A 21,717-nucleotide genomic window follows, 5' to 3' on the forward strand; every position below is an offset into this window, starting at 1 on the left:
TAAAAGCTGAAAAGAGGGCAAAGCATCAACAGGTGAGGGGCATCTTGAGGTGTCTCATCATCACACGTACAGCTGTTGGTATAGGAGAGCTTGAAGCGATGTAGGTAGCTCATGAACCCATCGTGACACGTAAGGATTTGTGTGAGCTCAATGCCAGGTTTCTGCAGTCTCCTGAAATAAAACGCATGAAAAATGTCTTAATATCTTAACCCTTAATTACATGTCCCGTGGTCAAAAATAATGTTTAATAATAAGTTCAATAAAACTCAAAAATGTGGTCTTTTACAAGTTTTTTGTTTTAATACTATTTCATCCTATCCTAATTCAATATTCGCAAGTTGACGATTCCAGCTGTAAGGATTTGCGAGGTTGCCAATGTTACCTGTATGTTGGGTTATCTTCAGCAAAAAAAACCCAGGATCTTTAAAATTTCTAAAGAACACCCGGTCATTGCACGGAACAATAATATTTATCTTACAGGTAAAATTTATGATGTAAAATTCCTTAAATTTAAAACAAGATTATTTAATGATTTGGCATTAACTTTGCGGGATAACATCACGATTTAAATATTAAAATAAAACACTTATATAAGACCACTTTTTTTAGTTACTTTAAACTTATTATTTAACATTATTAACCATGTTTATATAAATGCAGGATTTTTTTTCCATGCAACGCGGTAGAACGGCTTTCCGTTCCGTTAATGATTTGGCATTAACTTTGCGGAATAACATCACGATTTAAATATTAAAATAAAACACTTATATAAGACCACTTTTTTTAGTTACTTTAAACTTATTATTTAACATTATTAACCATGTTTATATAAATGCAGGATTTTTTTTCCATGCAACGCGGTAGAACGGCTTTCCGTTCCGTTAATGATTTGGCATTAACTTTGCGGAATAACATCACGATTTAAATATTAAAATAAAACACTTATATAAGACCACTTTTTTTTGTTACTTTAAACTTATTATTTAACATTATTAACTATGTATATATATAAATGCAGGACTTTTTTTTCCATGCAACGCGGTAGAACGGCTTTCCGGCATCTTTTTTCACAGATATATATATATATATATATATATATATATATATATATATATATATATATATATATATATATATATATATATATATATATATATATATATATATATATATATATATATATATAAATATATCTTATATAAACATATAGGTATATTTTTGTTTTTTAAATCAATTGGACGAAACGATGTTTGTGCTAACATAATTATACCTTTATTTATAAAATTCGTCAAAATGACAAAACATGGTATTGTAATAAATATTTCAATATTTCAACTATTTTCTGGGACCTTTTCTGTTTATAAAAAAAGCTCTGTTTAAATGCATATAGTTTTCTAAGCTCATTTTCTTAGGGTATTATTTAAAAATAAATATATAACTAACTAACTAACCGTCACGCCGCTTCCCCGCAAGGGTAGGCAGACAGAATAGAACGCCACACCACTCTGTATTTGCAAATATTCTTTGCCTCTCCCACGTTCATGCACCTCCACATACCCGACGATTATTTTGACTCCTGGATTGACCGGTTTCAAGTATTTGGCATACCTGATCGTGCCAAGATTTTCTCGCTCTTCCTCTGCTCCTTTTTCCGACTACATTCGCCTTATAAATTTGTTTTACCGTTCTTTCCTCACTCATTCGTTCCACATGTCCAAACTTTCCCAACACGCCTTTGGTTAGTTAAATTAGTTAAAATAACAACTATATAGTTTTTTACACATATATTCTACCAACTGTCTGCAGTTACAATAAATACATAATTTTATTTGGTCAGTGACTGGGTTTCGTCGTTATCAGACCAGTCAATGGTCAAATAAAATATACGTGAAAAAAATTAAATAGTTGTTGTTTTATTATATAAAGTTTTAAAGTGGTATTACACAAAGTGAACGATGAATGACAAGGAGTGTTTTAAAACTAAGCGCTCTTGAGGTAGTATTTTACGAAAATGGCGAAAATGGCGCTATAAATTATCCAAAAGATGGCTACTTTTATGAATTATAATATACCTAATTTTGATTATTTGATTTACTTTTAAATATGCATATATGTATATAATTCTCTAAGCTCATTTACCTACGGTATTATTTAAAAAATGTAAATAAGTGAAATTAATACTAACGTAAAAAAAAATATTTAAATCCTTCATTGTTCGTACTTTTGTATGGAAATTCTTGGAATCTAAGACCTTTTATGGAAAAATCCTGGGTATTGTTATATAATTCAAAGAACGAGCTTTAGAACTTTGACGAAACGGTTTTATGAATAACAAATTTTACAAAAAAATAAATATGAAAATATAATTATGTTTTCTCCCTGAAATCTTATCTTTGAGCTATTGGAATGAGCAATTGAAAATGTATAGAAGTTTAAAGAATTGGCGCCATTTCGGTACGTTTTCATGGATTGATGAAATCATCTGGTTTTATGTTGTTATCAAAAAGTCAAATAATTTCCTTAGTATCGATATCAAACCCTTTTGCTATCATACTTATTTTACGATAACGCTTAATTTATCAGTCAACTCCTTGACGCATCGAGATAAAGCATGGCTTTTGATTGGTCGAATAATGGCAAAGTTGCCAACTGGCAAATTCGAATATTGCTAAATTGCAACGCAAGTACTCTAAGCTTAATAGAAGGGTCAGAGATAAAGGTACTGAATATCTTTATCTCGTTTTATCTAATGTAGCAAAACGTAGACAAAAAGAAACAAAACCACCAGCCTATTTGTCGTTAAACAGAAATGGGGCGGATTTTATAGAGCGTTGTCTCTGTCTCTAGTAGGAATTATGTTTGAAAGTCAAGATTCTGAGTTTGCGAATTGTGATATACATTTCGGCCAGTTTTCAGAGGGCGAGTTCTTGGCGTGACGTGCCTTCCCGTTTGACGTTTGTAGTCTAATTTTTCTATCCGAAGCGTCAGAAATGGCCGGTAATTTAGCGAAGGTAATTGGTGCCAGCGTCAAAGCAGTGACTACCACCGGTGTCAACAGCTCGCTCCCCTGCCTCTCTCAAGTCAGAAATTGTAAGTAAATTCACAAATAATACCCCGATAAGGTTATGTTTCAAAACACCTTTTGCATCCTTTCGTTCAGCGCTTGGTTACTCCGGCGCGTACGTGTTTTGAATCGTACAATAAATATATTTCATTCAGAAAACATAGACTGTATTCTATAATAATCTAATCTTAATTCATTATTGATTGCTAATCTGCTTGTAGCTTGAAATAAAGGTGTAATCTGATAAATTTCGGTTAGAATTGACGGAATTCGTGACATTAGAATCCTAAACAGTTACAGGATAAACGCTAAAATACATATGTAATTAATATTTTTTACGTGTATTATGTAAATATTTGTATTTATTTATTGGTTCAGCTGCTTTTCAATCGTTTGAGTGCGTTTTTTTTCAAGATTTCGACAGTAAAATGTATATTTATCGGGAAAATAATATAATGTATATTTTAACATATTTTTTGTGTATTTGGTTTTTTATTAGGGTTTTTTGTAATGTATCAATTTAAAATGACGTGTTTTTAGGTGATTTTATTGAAATGTGTTTAACAAAAAAAATCATTTTACCACTTTTTAAAGAGGGTTATAAAGTTTAAAATTAAAAATTAGTGACAGAATTAAAAACGACGATATAAGAAAGGAATGTAAGGCTGAACGAGGAATAATTGAAAAGATTAGAAAGAGCTCTTTGCGGTGGTATGGACATGAAAAAAGAAATATAAGAATCTAAGAATCTAAGAAAATATATGTGGCGAATGTGAGAGGGAAAACAGAACGTGGACGACCGAAAAAGACTTGACACTATCAGATCAATCAGAACCTAAAATCTGGCGGTGTTAAAAGTCTGCGTAATCGGAGGGCATGTATGACTAGATGTATGGATGTGAAGGAGGCGAGGAGTGTATGTCAGGACAGAAGAGTGTGGCGTTCCATCCTCTCTGCCTACCCCTGCGGGGAAACGGCGTGATGGTAGTAGTAGTAGTAGTAGTAGTAGTAGTTATAAAGTTAACGCATGGTCATATTTCACGTTTATTTGTTAATTAATTTAAAAAAATTGGCACAAAGAGAAGATTTAATTTAGTAGAATTATAAAATTCTTTTGAAATATGCTTTCTTTCAATATTTACTTTAAATAATATATTTTAAGGTTTAAGTAAGTGACTTAGGTGGGGAAAGGGTGGTCACCATCAGTAAATTTTCATGGGAAAGGAATTTGTATCTACCTAACTAACCATCACATCGCTTACCGTAGGGTTAGGTAGAGAGAATTGTATATAAGGTTAAAATAGTTTTAAAAAAAACCTATGTAAAAAGAACTCCACCGACAAGACACACAAGGTGCTTGGTGGGTCTCCGCCACAAGTTAATTATGTTTATTAATTTTTGAATGAATGTATTTATGTGCATATACTTATGTAGTAATGATTAAAGAAAACACTTTCTTTTTTACCACTTGAGTTTTATTATAGACTACATGTTTCAGAAGTTAAACTTCCATCATTCAGGTCTGTATAATAACTAAAATATAAAATATAAAATTGTTCTATAAATAAGGAGAGGGGAAAGTAAGGGGAAGGGGTTAGTCAAGGGACGGGGTTTGAAAACAAAGGAAAAATGGAAAGCAATGGTGAAGAATTTTGAAACAATATATGATTTAATAAATTATTATTAGAATTCAGGTTTTTTTGGATTTCTAAATTTTCAAATAAAAGGCCAAATAATGAATTATCTTGAAAATTCCATTTTTCCTTTGTTTTTAAACTCCGTCCCTTGACTAACCCCTTCCCCTTACTTTCCCCTCTCCTTATTTATAGAACAATTTTACATTTTATATTTTAGTTATTATACAGACCTGAATGATGGAAGTTTAACTTCTGAAACATGTAGTCTATAATAAAACTCAAGTGGTAAAAAACGAAGTGTTTTCTTTAATCATTGTAACATGTCTTACCACAAAGTTAATGCCGAAACAATAAATAAAATACTTATGTAGTTATCAAATAAATGTTTCAATACAAAAAAGAGCCATTTTGTCCTCGTGCAGAGTGGTCATTTGCCTAGAATTTTCACTCATGAATTACATGAAGTTATAGTAACTTTAAACATAAAGAGTAAATCCACTCACAAGTAGGCATAGGCTATGAAACTTAAAAAAGTCTGAGTAGGGTCATGATAAGCGGTGTTGCATAAGCCGTAGCTAGAGAGTTCAGAGTCACTCGGACGTTAGGTAATTCAAAAAAAAAAAGTCAAAATTGACCTCAGGTTAGTTTTGACCCGTCCATATGTTGTTATCAACATTATAGCGTTGCGCAATATGGAATGCAACTATTCAATATGACCCTTGACCACGAGTGGTAACGCGTGATACTGTTACGCGTCAGTGTGATATCTCTCGCGGCCTTCAGAAAACTGGAATGACGAGATAATCAAAGCGATTTGATGATCCCTTCACAGCATGCAGGACTGATCACCTTGTCCTCGTGAGATAAGCCAGTGTTCCGCAATTAAGAAATTTCAGAGGTGCATATTTACCATATTATGGTAACATATCGCTCACTCTTTTCAACAATGTCAGGAGATCGTTTTTAAAGTTTAAAAATATAATACAATGTATTAAAAATAAATATCAAGCCACTTATTGAACTTACTGTGCAACAGATCTTTTTAGGTAGAACCTGAAGGTTTTTTCTCCATTTGAAAAATATTTAGTATATTTAAAAAAATAATTAAACAATACCTTTTCTTCAAAATGCAAAAACAACACTTTCTGCCCTGTAGCGGGTAAATATTAAGTTTAAAATATGCCGCTTTTGCTGGGATATAGTACATTTTCTGGGCATTCCTAACTAACTAACTAACTAACCATCACGCCGCTTCCCCGCAGGGGTAGGCAGAGAGAATAGAGCGCCACACCACTCTGTCCTTGCAAACATTCTTCGCCTCTTCCACGTCCATGCATCTCCTCATACATACCCGCCGATTGTTACGACTCCTAACCTGACCACTTTCAAGTATTTGGCATTCCTGATCGTGCCATGTTTTTTTCGGTCTTCCTCTGCTTCTTTTCCCACTAACATTCGCCTCATAAATTTGTTTTACCGTTCTTTCCTCACTCATTCGTTCTACATGTCCAAACCATCTCAACACACCTTTCTTAATTTTATCGATAATGCTTATCTCAGCTTTGCATTCCTTCCTTATTTCACTATTTGAACATCTATCATACATCGTTTTGTCGCACATCCTTCTGAGAGATCGCATTTGGACTGCATTCAGTCTACTTTCATCCTTCTTTTGCCAACTCCATGTTTCACTTCCATACATTAGAGTTGGAACCAGGACTCCGTTGTGCACTGCCAGTTTAGCTTCCGCTGATAGGTTTTTATTTGCTATAACTGATTTCAGTGCACTATTCACTTTGTTCCCAGCATTCACTCTCCTTTCTATGTCTTTTTATGTTTCTGTATTGTTAAAATGTATTAGTATTCAACCGTGACAAAATAATGATAAAAAAACTGGTTGTTGACATTTGACCTCCTAAACTAGTTGTATCGAGTATTTTTACCCCACGGACCCAGAATATTATCTCTTTAATGTATTTAAATTTAGTAGTATTTTAATTTTTCTCTTAATTACTTTTTATTTATTATAAAAAAAGTTTGATTTTAAATACTCCACATTTACAGGTGTTTTATTAAAATTTATTTTGACCCCCTAAGAATCGAACCTGGGACCTCCAGCATATAGTAACCAAATGCGTTAACCATTGCACTATGGAGCAGGAACGTGTAATTTCACTCTATTGTATTTCGATATAAGCATGGTCGGGCCAAAATATACATAAAAATGTGATTTTTTTTTTATATGATTGTGTCACTATAACCTATTATTTTTCAATTTCAAATTTTTCAAACCCTTATCCGCACCCCAATGGTGCATAGGGCACTGCGTCATATAAATGCAGTGTTATCTTGATTGTTAACACGTGAAGGAAAGGTGATCAGCCCTCCGCTTCAGGTACCAGTCCAGGGTAATATGGAATAAATATTAGGGTGAAAAAATCACTTATATAAAAAAATGAATATATATATATATATATATATATATATATATATATATATATATATATATATATATATATATATATATATATATATATATATATATATATATATATATATATATATAAATATATATATTTGACCCCCCTGGGAATCGAACCCGGGACCTCCAGAACGGTAGCCGAGCGTGCTGACCATTACACTACGGAGGCGGACCTATTATTTAGTAACCGATATTTAATAAATAATTTTGGATAATTTATATGGCTCCATTTTCGTAAAATACTACTTAAACGGCGCCTCAGGGCGTTTGTGCACTACACGGAATTTCACCTTCCGGCACTTCAGTTAGCATATAAAACGGATGATTGGCTTGTGCTTTTGTCTTTCTTTCTTCGGATCGGTGTGTTCAATCGGCGCGTAATTACGGTGCGTGTAAATTCAATCAGACTAAACTGTCGTAGTTGCTTTTATTTTTCAAAACCGGACTGCTAAATATTTACCCGCTGCAGGGCAGAAAGTGATGTTTTTGCATTTTGAAGAAAAGGTATTGTCTAATTATTTTTTTTAAATAAACTAAATATTTTTCAAATGGAGAAAAAACTTCAGGTTTTACCTTAAAAGATCGGTTACAAAGTTAAAAGTTCAGTAAGTGGCTTGATATTTATTTTTAATACATTGTATTATATTATTAAATTTTAAAAACGGTTTACTGAAAAATCAAATTTTTTGATTTATGACGTTCTTGAAAGGAGTGAGCGATATATCAAATGAATACAATTTTGCGACTATTTGGATAATGAATATCTCGGTAAAGGAAAGAGATAGAGTAAAATCTGTGATTGTATATGATAGAGGCCAGCTATAAGAATGCTTTGAGCCGTGTTACGCCAAACGGCCGCATCTTGAGTTACGGCTAGTTGCCTTTACACATTAGGCTTAATTTGCGTGAATGGATAGTGAACTATGAGAGGTTGATTTTTTGTTAAACAAATTACATTGTTATTCTTTTTGTTGCGTAGATGGCGCGGGCAAACGCGTGGAAGCCGCCAACCCCATCGTGGAGATGGATGGAGATGAGATGACTAGGATCATCTGGGAGAAGATCAAGGAGAGACTCATCTTCCCCTATGTCAAGGTATGCCTAAAGAAACTTTTCAATTCAAACCCTTATCCGCACCCCAATGGTGCATAGGGCACTGCATTATATAAACACAGTGTTATCTTGATCTTTGACACACGAAGGAAAGGTGATCAGCCCTCCGCTTCAGGTACCAGTCCAGGGTATTGAAAGCTGTCCCACCGCATGCCCAGATCTGATACAGAAGCATCTAGGCTTCCTGACAGATCTGCTCTTGCTAAGCAATTTTTTGTTGCGAAATTTATTGAAAATGTGAAACAATATAAAATTGTATTTTGATTTTACTGTGAATTTACATTTAAAAGCTTTTAATATCCCTGTCACTGCCAATCTAAATAAATACAAGATTGTAAGTCCATCACCAAATTTTCTAGAAGTACCCCGGTGTAGGCAGTGAAAGGGATTATTGTTAAGTTCAATTAGTCAGCTAGATCCGATTCCGACTCGACGTTGGCCGGTACACAGATGCCCACGACCCCGACCAGCAAATCTTAGAGACACGGAACACCAGCAGTATTGAATAAATATTAGAGTGAATAAATCACTTTTATTTATTTGACCCCCCCTGGGAATCGAACCCGGGACCTCCAGAACGGTAGCCGAGCGTGCTGACCATTACACTACGGAGGCGGACAGTACTGCAAAGAAACTGTCTTTTTTACAACATTTTGAGTGTGTCCAAATACTTGTTCACAAAATGTGGATTATCTCCAATTACAGGAGTTATCTTCATATTATTTTTGACATCTCATCAAAGATGAAGAAGAATATGGAAGTCTGGGCATTTACGGGGCTGACGACCGTCATAGGCTGGTTTAAGTGATCACTTTACACACGTGTAACATTCACCAATTCTACCCATTATTGACAATCTTAATAATAAAAATTATAAGCTTAATAATAAAAATGAAAATGTTATTTTCTGGCTTTTCTCATGTGTGTGATTATAATCCAGGATTCGGACCTCACATACTAATATAAGAGTTTCTGCTTAGTAAAAAGCTTCTTTACATCTCACCAATAGATGTCTCTAGTGATGTCTCTTCTAAATTGGTTCATATATATATAGAGCTTCCAAGAATTTAAGTAGTGTGGTTGTCAATAATGGGTAGAATTGGTGAATGTTACACGTGTGTAAAGCGATCACTTAAACCAGCCTATGACGGTCGTCAGCCCCGTAAATGCCCAGACTTCCATATTCTTCTTCATCTTTGATGAGATGTCAAAAATAATATGTCTTTTTTATATATCCATTTTTAACTTAGCGAACGATCCATATACTTCATAAAACATTTTATTGATTCATCTCTTCTATTGGAAAGGAAAGTCCGTTGACAAAAGTCAATATTATATATTTCCTCATTCTGATGTCAAATCACTGCAAGCTGAAAATTCCTCTCAGACGTCTATTCTCATTAACCCTCCCGTTCCGGTGTTGTGTACCTTGTACACATTGCTTCTAATAACCATCAATATCTCTATAAATATTATAAATACAAGACTATAATTTTAGGTATTCCTCCATAACATATTTACGCATTCATTTTAAAAATAATATTAATAATAATCAGAATTTATCGGGTACATCGGAGGCGTTTTGTGAATATCGGAAACAAATTCGAACAGAGCAAGAAGAGTGAGCGGTAAGCGTGACACTATATTCGCATCTCACTCTTGCATACTTGCACTGTACAAGCGTGAGGAGCTCAAAGCTCAATGTTCTCTAGCTAGCGGCTAGCGGCAGTCGGCAGTAGCTCTTGGGCTTCCAACTAGAGTGGACCTTTGCTTATTCCGTGAGCGTTGCCAGATGGTTTTTTTAATGTTTTCAGCAAATAAATCTAAATTATTATAATTAATTAAGGGGATTAGTTATGAATATCTGTATATTTCCTTTTTAAAATCGCTAATTTTTTATTGTGTAGTGACTACCCAACACCGGAATGCACATTTTTATTCTAGCACCCGAAGGGAAAGGTTAATTGGTTCAGCAGTCACTCTGTGATAAAATCTATCCATTTTTTATTTAAGTTTTACTTAAAGTAAATACCACTATTTCTTTAAATCTAAATCTAAATGAAGTCAAAAATAATAATAATATAGATTTATTTGCTAAAAACATTAAAAAACCATCTGGCAACGCTCACGGAACAAGCATAGGTCTACTCTTGTCGGAAGCCCGAGAGCTACTGCCCCTAGCCAGAGAACATTGAGCTTTGAGCTCCTCACGCTGCACAGTGCAAGTATGCAAGAAGCTCCACTCTTGTCGGAAGCCCGAGAGCTACTGCCGCTAGCCAGAGAACATTGAGCTTTGAGCTCCTCACGCTTGCACAGTGCAAGTATGCGAGAGTGAGGTGCGAATGTAGTGTCGCGCTTCCCGCACACTCTTCACGCCCTGTTTATACGCGACATGTTTTCGATATTCACAAAATACCTCCGATGTACCCGATAAATTCTGATTATTATTGATATTATTTTTTAAATCAATGCGCAAAAATGTCATGGAGGAATGCTTAAAATCTTAGCCTTGTATTTATTGTATTTATAGAGATATTATGGTTATTAGAAGCAATATATAATATAATATAGACCTAAAACTGAGAATACTCCTCATAAAGACCTATGTATAGAGTGTCTTGATGTACGGCTGCGAGACATGCTGTCTATCCGAAAGGGATAAGCGGAGACTAGAGGCTTTCGAGATGTGGTCCTATAGAAGACTCTTAAGAGTTTCCTGGAGAGACCACATCACGAATGAGGAAGTTCTTGAATGCATCGAAGGAGGAAGGCACCTGCTCAGGAAAGGCGTGCAAGATAGATTGGTCGTGTAATACGTCAAGAAGGTCTCTTGCATGCCGTAATGGAGGGTATGATCGAGGGGACAAACTCTAGGGGACCCCCACGCCCAGAGTACCTGTGTTGAGACTAGGACGTGCGCTGCTCATCATATGCACATTTCAAAAAAGCCGCACAAGACAGGGAAGAATGGAAGAGAAGAACAGAGGAAGTTGCTGCAAACCAATCCCAGGATTGAAACCAGAGAAGAAGAAGAAGCAATGTGTACAGGTACACAACACCGGGAAGGGACGGTTAATGAAATCTATTCTCATTGCTGAGTATACGGCTGATCTTGGCCCGTGTAAGGTGCCATGTCTCAGAGCTGTATAATAGAATAGGAGTAATGCAGTCACTGTATATCCAAATCCATTTGATCGGGATTAATATCCCAGGCCCCGGGATGTGTCCCAATGAAGTGGAATTGACTGTAAATTATTGTAACTTGTTATCTAGTAGGGTCAATGTCACTACGATATTACACGGATCATATCATTTCGAAGCAGTAAATCTTGTTAACACGTAAATATATTACAATAATTTTGATAGTTATTATTATTACATTTTAGTTTTCTGTTATTTTATATCTATATTTATCAAAACGTTCCCTAGGTTAAAAATATTGCGTCACTATATGCTGACAAGATAGAAATTTTCAAAATGCTCTAACTATATTAAAAATATGAATGATTTTAATTCTTTGTGATACTAGTACAAACTGTTCTCTTACTTTTTACTTTTATATATATTTTTAGGAAAACCAACAGTTACAAATACAAGACATTAAATAAAGCCAAATTCAGGTCCCAAATAGATACATGATATATAAAAACGTTCATTCGCAATTATACACTCTCACACACACACATACGCTCACATGGACACATACACACACACACACACACACACACACACACACATACACATACACATATATATACATATGCACAATTAACCATTATTCAGAGAGTAAACGCCACACACTACTGTGGTTATTCTCGAAGAAGTCTATGTTAAATGTAAAGTGTAGAATTAAAAAGAATGGAAAAATAACAGACAAATTATGTCAAATATGTAGCATTATTCAAACAATGAATGCGGTAAAACGGTGGATAGAAGCAATCTATTTTTGTATAAAATTAATTTGGGGTAGAAGAAATAAACGACACATCCGGGAAAACGATTATTCGAGGAACGATAGATAGAGGTTTCACTGTATTTGAATCTGTGTTGGAAACCCGACACAGGACTGTGTGTGTCACAAAAGGGTGGTATTGACAGTAAGTTTGAGTATCGCCCGTGTGATGTGAAGTTGTGTGTCTGACTGCCTGTTTGGTCGCAGGTTGACTGCAAGTACTTTGACCTGGGGCTGCCCCACCGGGACGCCACCGGCGACCAGGTCACCATCGACTCGGCGCACGCCACCCTCAAGTACAACGTGGCCGTCAAGTGCGCCACCATCACGCCCGACGAGCAGAGGGTCGAGGGTAAGTCCAGTTTCAATATTTTGAGTATCTTTGTACGTATTTTGAGGGTATCGTATACAGGAGAAAGTGACCAAGTGCATTGTTTTACAAAAACGTGATCATTGACTATTTCATATATTACTAGCTTAATATTGCCCTGAAAAACATCCCAAAGGATATAAGGACAATAAACTTGGAAGTATAATATATTGACTTGTTAATGACTAACTGCATTGGTGTTTATTTTCTTGCCAAGCAAAAGTGACTTAAATGGCCCTCCTAAACATTTTACGTTTTGGTAGTTGGTCACTTTCTCCTGTACGACTACGGTATGTCCAGTTTCAATATTTTGAGTATCTATGTATGTATTTTGAGGGTATGTCCAGTTTAAATATTTGAGAGTATCTATGTATGTATTTTGAGGGTATGTCCAGTTTCAATATTAGGAGTATCTATGTATGTATTTTGAGGGTATGCCAGTTTCAATATTTCGAGTATCTATGTACATATGTATTTTGAGGGTATGTCCAGTTTCAATATTTTGAGTATCTATGTATGTATTTTGAGGGTATGCCAGTTTCAATATTAGGAGTATCTATGTATGTATTTTGAGGGTATGCCAGTTTCAATATTTCGAGTATCTATGTACATATGTATTTTGAGGGTATGTCCAGTTTCAATATTTTGAGTATCTATGTATGTATTTTGAGGGTATGCCAGTTTCAATATTAGGAGTATCTATGTATGTATTTTGAGGGTATGCCAGTTTCAATATTTCGAGTATCTATGTACATATGTATTTTGAGGGTATGTCCAGTTTCAATATTTTGAGTATCTATGTATGTATTTTGAGGGTATGCCAGTTTCAATATTAGGAGTATCTATGTATGTATTTTGAGGGTATGCCAGTTTCAATATTTCGAGTATCTATGTACATATGTATTTTGAGGGTATGTCCAGTTTCAATATTTTGAGTATCTATGTATGTATTTTGAGGGTATGCCAGTTTCAATATTAGGAGTATCTATGTATGTATTTTGAGGGTATGCCAGTTTCAATATTTCGAGTATCTATGTACATATGTATTTTGAGGGTATGTCCAGTTTCAATATTTTGAGTATCTATGTATGTATTTTGAGGGTATGCCAGTTTCAATATTAGGAGTATCTATGTATGTATTTTGAGGGTATGCCAGTTTCAATATTTCGAGTATCTATGTACATATGTATTTTGAGGGTATGTCCAGTTTCAATATTTTGAGTATCTATGTATGTATTTTGAGGGTATGCCAGTTTCAATATTAGGAGTATCTATGTATGTATTTTGAGGGTATGCCAGTTTCAATATTTCGAGTATCTATGTACATATGTATTTTGAGGGTATGTCCAGTTTCAATATTTTGAGTATCTATGTATGTATTTTGAGGGTATGCCAGTTTCAATATTTCGAGTATCTATGTACATATGTATTTTGAGGGTATGTCCAGTTTCAATATTTTGAGTATCTATGTATGTATTTTGAGGGTATGCCAGTTTCAATATTAGGAGTATCTATGTATGTATTTTGAGGGTATGCCAGTTTCAATATTTCGAGTATCTATGTACATATGTATTTTGAGGGTATGTCCAGTTTCAATATTTTGAGTATCTATGTATGTATTTTGAGGGTATGCCAGTTTCAATATTTCGAGTATCTATGTACATATGTATTTTGAGGGTATGTCCAGTTTCAATATTTTGAGTATCTATGTATGTATTTTGAGGGTATGCCAGTTTCAATATTAGGAGTATCTATGTATGTATTTTGAGGGTATGCCAGTTTCAATATTTCGAGTATCTATGTACATATGTATTTTGAGGGTATGTCCAGTTTCAATATTTTGAGTATCTATGTATGTATTTTGAGGGTATTTGAAACCGGTAGACATAAAAATCTAGGTGAGTGGTTATATTATATAACATTACTAACATTTTTGTAAAAAAAAATATTTTTTTTATTTGAACGAGATTGAATTAAGATAGAGAAACCCACGGGAATTTAACTTCAAGTCCGCTTTTAAAGATTTCCCTTTCAAAGAATAATAATAAAAATAACTTTTATTGTAAATTAATTTTTTTGTTCCAACCCTTATGTATGGAAGCGAAGCATGGAGTTGGCAAAAGAAGGATGAAAGCAGACTGAATGCAGTCGAAATGCGATCCCTCAGACGAATGTGTGGCAAAACGATGTTTGATAGATGTTCGAATGATGGAATAAGGAAAGAATGTAAGGCTGAGATAAGCATTATCGATAAAATTAAGAAAGGTGTGTTGAGATGGTTTGGACATGTGGAGCGTATGAGTGAAGAAAGAACGGTTAAACAAATTTATGAGGCGAATGTAGTTGGAAAAAGAAGCAGAGGACGACGGAGGAAAACTTGGCACAATCAGGTATGTCAAATACTTGAAAGCGGCCGGGTCAGGAGTCGTAATAATCGTCGGGTATGTATGAGGAGATGCATGAATGTAGAAGAGGCAAAGAATGTTTGCAAGGACAGAGTGGTGTGGCGTTCGATTCTCTCTGCCTACCCCTGCGGGGAAGCGGCGTGATGGTTAGTTAGTTAGTTAGTATATTAACTCCTCATACATACCATAAATACATGTAAGATATCATAAATGTCAATATATAAGAATCATAAAATTAGCCAGACGTTATTGTATGTGGATGTGTCTGCGCAGAGTTCAAGCTGAAGAAGATGTGGCTGAGTCCCAACGGCACCATCCGGAACATCCTGGGCGGCACCGTGTTCCGGGAGCCCATCATCTGCAAGAACATCCCCAAGCTGGTGCCGGGCTGGACGCGGCCCATCGTGATCGGGCGCCACGCCCACGGGGACCAGTACAAGGCGCAGGACATGGTGGTGTCCAACCCCGGAAAGGTAAGTGCACCTCCAATCTCACCGACTCACGTCTGATCACTTTGCAATGGATCCATGTAGGTCTCGGTGACATTTGGGATCATATACAGCCCTAATGATATCGCTCACTCCTTTCAACAACGTCATATATAAAAATTGACAATTTTCACTTGTGCGTGTTTTCGGAATGCCCAGAATATGTACTATATCCCAGCAAAAGCGGCATATTTTTAACTTACTATTTACCCGCTACAGGGCAGAAAATGTTGTTTTTGCATTTTGAAGAAAAGGTATTGTTTAATTATTTTTTGAAATATACTAAATATTTTTCAAATGGAGAAAAAACATTCAGGTTTTACTTGAAAAGATCTGTTGTACAGTAAAAAGTTCAATAAGTGGCTTGATATTTATTTTCGATATATTTTATTACATTCTTAAACTTTAAAAACGATCTCCTGAAAAATCAATTTTTTGATAAATGACGTTCTTGAAAGGAGTGAGCGATATGTCAATGTAAAAAATAACCTTAACACATTACTGCCTACTACAAGTTACTACTACTGTTACTACTACTACAAGTAGTGTTTTTGCATTTTGAAAAAAAGGTATTGTTATATTAAGTTAAAAATATGCAGCTTTTGCTGGGATATAGTACATTTTCTGGGCATTCCGAAAACATGCACAATTGAAAATGAACGATTTTTGATATATGACGTTGTTGAAAGGAGTGAGCGATATGTATAAGTATATGAATGATACATCTATATTTTTTCTTGAATGTTTTCCGCAGATACTTTGTGGCACATTTTATAAACTTGATAAAATTAAATAACTTAGTTTTAACCACTTTTTTTTATTAATGCAATTTAACCTACCGGTTTCGACAAGAACCTTGTCATCATCAGGGTTTATTTTAGTTAGAAAACATTAAAAACATCAAAATACTCTCACCAAAAACTTCCAAACACTCCGTAAAAATCCTAAATATATATTTGTTCCCCTCAGGTGGAGATGGTGTACACGGCCAAGGACGGCACGGTCCAGAAGCAGCTGCTGTTTGACTTCAAGGGGGCCGGAGTGGCGCTGGCCATGTACAACACCGACGAGTCCATCAAGTCCTTCGCCCACGCCTCCTTCCAGGTATGTGCCGACGCGACCAGCCGTGACCAACCGTCAGAGAACACCACACCACTCTGTCTTAGGAAACATTCTCCGTGTCTTACGGATGGGCGAACGAGGGCGGAATCTACCCGTCACGCCACAACCTTGTAATGGACCTCACTCGGGTCGCTAGTGGAGTGGCATTTGGTGGTTTAATTTATTTTACCACTATTGGAGAAAGAATCCAGTTAAATGAATTGAGAATACATTAACCCTTTCCGGTCCATAAAAATTAAAAAAAAAATCCATCAGGTCCACAATAGATTTACAGCACTACAGGGTAAAACAATACATCCAGTGTTTTTAAAGAAAATTACTTCTTCTTCTTCTCCGTCTTATTCCTCATTGCTGAGGGTTGTGCCCTTGCAGAAGCAATGACTCTTCTCCAGTTATCCCTTGACTGCGCTGCACGTAGCGCTCCAACCACTGAGGTGCCTGCTGCTGCCTTAATTTGATCAGTCCATCGTGTGGGGAATCTTCCTCTCCCTCTCTTTCCCTCCAGGCTACCGATCACAACTAGTCGTTCCAGGCTATCCTCGTTGCCACGCGCAACGTGTCCAAAGAACTGGAGAATCCGTCAGGTACAGATATTGGCCAGAGTCAAGCCATCCAAGCGTAGTTCCTGGCGAATGGACTCATTGGTGCGTCTAGCTGTCCATGGAGTTCGGAGCATGCGCCTCCAACACCACATTTCGAAGGCATCATTTTTTCTCCTTTCTGCTGCTTTTATGGTCCATGTTTCAGCAGCATAGAGAAAAATGGAGTGGACCAAGCTCCTGACAAGCTTCATCTTGGTGTTGTTACTCACACCCTGGTCTTTCCAGATCTTGTCTAGCTTAGACATGGCACTAAGAAAATTACACTTATGTTGAAAATTTATTTTTATTATCAATGTACACAATCTTGTCTCTTATTATTACATTTTATAGACATCTAATGTATGATATGGGTGAAAACAGTCACCGATGCAAAGGCCGGGCTTTCTCTCGCAAGTGACGCAAATGTATCGGGTTTCTTTCCTACCTCCAGGAATTTTTCGTTGAGCGTAACATTTTTCCATACACGCGGGCTATTGTGGATGGAATCGTCATCACTGCTGCTCGCATGCGCACGGGTCGAGTGTAACTGACGCCTGTAGCCGGACATCCGAGTGACGGGTACCGAGCCAGCCCCCAAAACAAACCTTTTGTACATATCATTCTCAGGTAGAAAGTTACACATTCTAGTGTTTATAAAAATGTTATTTTTTAACATCTCATCAAAGATTAAGAAGAATATGGAAGTCTGGGCATTTAAGGGGCTGACGACCGTCATAGGCTGGTTTAAGTGATCACTTTACACACATGTAACATTCACCAATTCTACCCATTATTGACAACCACACTACTCAAATTCTTGGAAGCTCTATATATATATGAACCAATTTAGAAACCTTGTTATTAAATCACTAGAACTTCACTAGAGACATCTATTGGTGAGATGTAAAGAAGCTTTTTACTAAGCAGAAACTCTTATATTAGTATGTGAGGTCCGAATCCTGGATTATAATTACACACATGAGAAACGCCAGAAAATACCATTTTCATTTTTGTCAGCCTCGTAAATGCCCAGACTTCCATGTTCTTCATCTTTGATGAGATGTTAAAAAATAATATGAAAATAACTCCTGTAATTGGAGATAATCCAGGTTTTGTGAACAAGTATTTGGACACACTCAAAATGTTGTTTATAAAAATGATTGAATCCTCGTCCCAGTAGGTATACCGCACACTAAATACGAGTGAGAAAAAAATATGTTTCCTTGTATTTTAACACTAAACTGAAGGAGAAAAAAATGTCAAAAGACATTCGACATAGGACCGGAAAGGGTTAAAAATTATAGTCATATTTAAAAACTGATTAGTATCCGTTTTTGTCAAATTTTTATTATAATTTTTTTTTAAATAATTTATGGGAAAAACTACTAAATACTAGAAGAGGGTGACGCATGACAGACGGGAGTGGGGAAAGAGGTGTCATTAGTTGCTGCAGGCCAATCCACAGAATTAGACAAAAGAAGAAGACTATTCTTTTCTCATTTCCTCACTCATTCGTTCCACACGCCCAAACCATCTCAACGCTCCTTTTTTAATTTTATCAACGATGCCTTGCATTCAATAAAAAATTATTTAACCCTTCCTTCCCGGTGTTGTGTACCTTGTACACATTGCTTCTAATAACCATAATAATAATAATAAATAAAAAAACCCTTATCCGCACCCCAATGGTGCATAGGGCACTGCTTCATATAAACGCAGTGTTATCTTGATCGTTTACAAATGAAGGAAAGGTGATCAGCCCTCCGCTTCAGGTACCAGTCCAGGGTAATATTGAATAAATATTACAGTGAAAAAAGTCACTTATATTTATTTGACCCCCCATGGGAATCGAACCCGGGACCTCCAGAACGGTAGCCGAGCGTGCTGACCATTACACTACGGAGGCAGACAAATATCTCTATAAATAAAATAAATACAAGGCGAAGATTTTAGGTATTCCTCTATAGCATATTTACGCATTGATTTAAAAATAATATTAATAATAATCTGAATTTATGGGGTACATCGGAGGTATTTTGTGAATATCGGAAACAAATTCGCATATAAACAGCCCGTGAAGAGTGTACGGGAACCATATTCGCATCTCACTCTTACACTGTGCAAGCGTGAGGAGCTCAAAGCTCAATGTTCTCTGGCTAGCAAGCGAGCTAGCGTCAGTAGCTCTTGAGCTTTCGACAAGAGTGGACCTATGCTTGTTCCATGAGCATTGCCAGATGGTTTTTTAATGCTTTCAGCAAATAAATCTAAATTATTATAATTTTTTACTTCATTTATACTTAATTAAGGGAATTCGCTTTGAATGTCCGTATTTTTCCGATTTAAAATCGCTTATTTTCAATTGCGTAGTGACTACGCAACACCGGGACGTGCGTTTTATTTTAGCACCGGAAGGGAAAGGTTAAATAAATAATGTATTTACACCACTTCAAGGTTTTAAATGTTATATTATCAATAACTGTTCTATATTCCATCACATGACGCAATGACCTTATAACGTTTACATATAACTTTATATTTATTTTTATTGATGTTATATTTATCTTTATTGACGTTATATTGCCGTAACGTGTCATAATGCGCATCACCCTTATCTAGCACATCACTCTATTGTCCGTGATCTGAGGGTGATCACTCATATTTATTACACCGTGTAATCCTCTTATTGTTATCGGGATGTTAATTTTGATAACAGGCTGATAACATTTTTTTTTTCAACATTTTGAGTGTCGAAATACTTGTTCACAAAATCTGGATTATCTCCAATTACAGGAGTTATTTTCATATTATTTTTTGACATCTCATCAAAAAAAATTTTTTTTCTTCTATCTCTAATGCCCTGTGGCACTGCATCATAATGCATAAACGCAGTGTTATCTTGACGTTTAACACATGAAGGAAAGGTGATCAACCCTCCTCTTCAGGTACCAGACCAGGGTAATATTGAATAAATATCACAGTGAAAAAATCACTTATATTTATTTTGACCCCCCCCTGGGAATCGAACCCGGGACAACTTTTAATTAATTAAATTAAACCATATCCGCTCCCTAAGTGGAGCATATGGAGTCCACGAACTGTCTCCAGGCTTTTCTGTCGGCTGCCAGCTCCTTTGCATCCACCCAAGTCAGATTCGCGTCCTGAAGTTGTGACGAGAACTGCCGACGAATTGTCAGCAGTGGTCGGGAACCTGATGCCTTGTAAAAGATACAAGCTTGATGGCGTGAAAAAATCTCTTTTATTCATTTGACCCCCTCCTGGGAATCGAACCTGGGACCTCCAGTACGGTAGCCAAGCCTGCTGACCATATATATATATATAATAAAATAACTAGGTACCTACCTATACATTTTATTAAGTACCTACATATAGTACAAATCTACCACCAGATGTCGCATGCGTCGCACTGAATAAAACAAAAGACATCAGATAAAAAAAAAAATAATATTGTTAACTGTCAGAATCAGATAGTAGATAGAAAAATATTGTAAAGATAAATTAAGAATAAACTTTAATTATAAACTTTAATTACAAAGCAACACATTGTTTATTTTATTATTATACACCCACTTTACATATTATTTACACCCAATTTACGAAGTAAAATATTACCACGTTATACTTGTCAGCATTGCTGTAATACAATATATATATACATATATATTGTATTACATATATATGTATATATATTGTATTACAGCAATGCAGACAAGTATATTACATGACATCTGATAAGATTATGCAGTCATTTCCCACTATCACGCTCCTTCCTGCTTGTATCGTAATTCAGAGATCCCAGCCATGTCATTCTATAATCTCACTATCTCTATTTCCCCAAATTAATTTAGCTGGCAACGAATATGCCATTCTTCTTGAACCACTATTGTGTGATTATAATATGTTATTTATTGTTTCGGTATTAACTTTGTGGTAAGACATTTTACAATGATTAAAGAAAACACTTGTTTTTTACCACTTGAGTTTTATTATAGACTACATGTTTCAGAAGTTAAACTTCCATCATTCAGGTCTGTATAATAACTAAAATATAAAATTGTTCTATAAATAAGGAGAGGGGAAAGTAAGGGGAAGGGGTTAGTCAAGGGACGGAGTTTGAAAACAAAGGAAAAATGGAAAGCAAATTCTTCACCTTTGCTTTCCATTTTTCCTTTGTTTTCAAACTCCGCCCCTTGACTAACCCCTTCCCCTTACTTTCCCCTCTCCTTATTTATAGAACAATTTTATATTTTATATTTTAGTTATTATACAGACCTGAATGATGGAAGTTTAACCTCTGAAACATGTAGTCTATAATAAAACTCAAGTGGTAAAAAACAAGTGTTTTCTTTAATCATTGTGTGATTATAATCTTTGTTTCTCAGGTGTGCGATTATAATCCAGGATTCGGATCTCACATACTAATAAAAGAGTTTCTGCTCAATAAAAAGCTTCTTTTCATCCCACCAATAGATGTCTCTGGTGAAG

At 35.5% G+C, this 21,717-nt stretch overlaps 1 protein-coding gene across 1 annotated transcript in view; it reads left to right on the forward strand.

Moving 5' to 3' along the window:
* Window positions 1–2,907: 2,907 nt before the first annotated feature.
* LOC148311485 (isocitrate dehydrogenase [NADP], mitochondrial-like) overlaps window positions 2,908–21,717 on the forward strand; it is a 28,535-nt gene continuing 9,725 nt past the window's right edge. Inside the window, exons 1-5 of the mRNA XM_088256623.1 lie at window positions 2,908–3,090; window positions 8,163–8,278; window positions 12,456–12,600; window positions 15,297–15,496; window positions 16,481–16,615. Of these exons, the coding sequence (XP_088112749.1) occupies window positions 2,991–3,090; window positions 8,163–8,278; window positions 12,456–12,600; window positions 15,297–15,496; window positions 16,481–16,615 (696 nt within the window). The 5' untranslated portion in view covers window positions 2,908–2,990. The remainder of the gene's footprint in view (window positions 3,091–8,162; window positions 8,279–12,455; window positions 12,601–15,296; window positions 15,497–16,480; window positions 16,616–21,717) is intronic.

This window comes from Brachycentrus maculatus, unplaced genomic scaffold (genome assembly GCF_059751285.1).
Source record: "Brachycentrus maculatus isolate JH-2025_06_01 unplaced genomic scaffold, ASM5975128v1 h1tg000064l, whole genome shotgun sequence".
In the NCBI taxonomy this organism is placed as follows: Eukaryota; Metazoa; Arthropoda; class Insecta; order Trichoptera; family Brachycentridae; genus Brachycentrus; species Brachycentrus maculatus.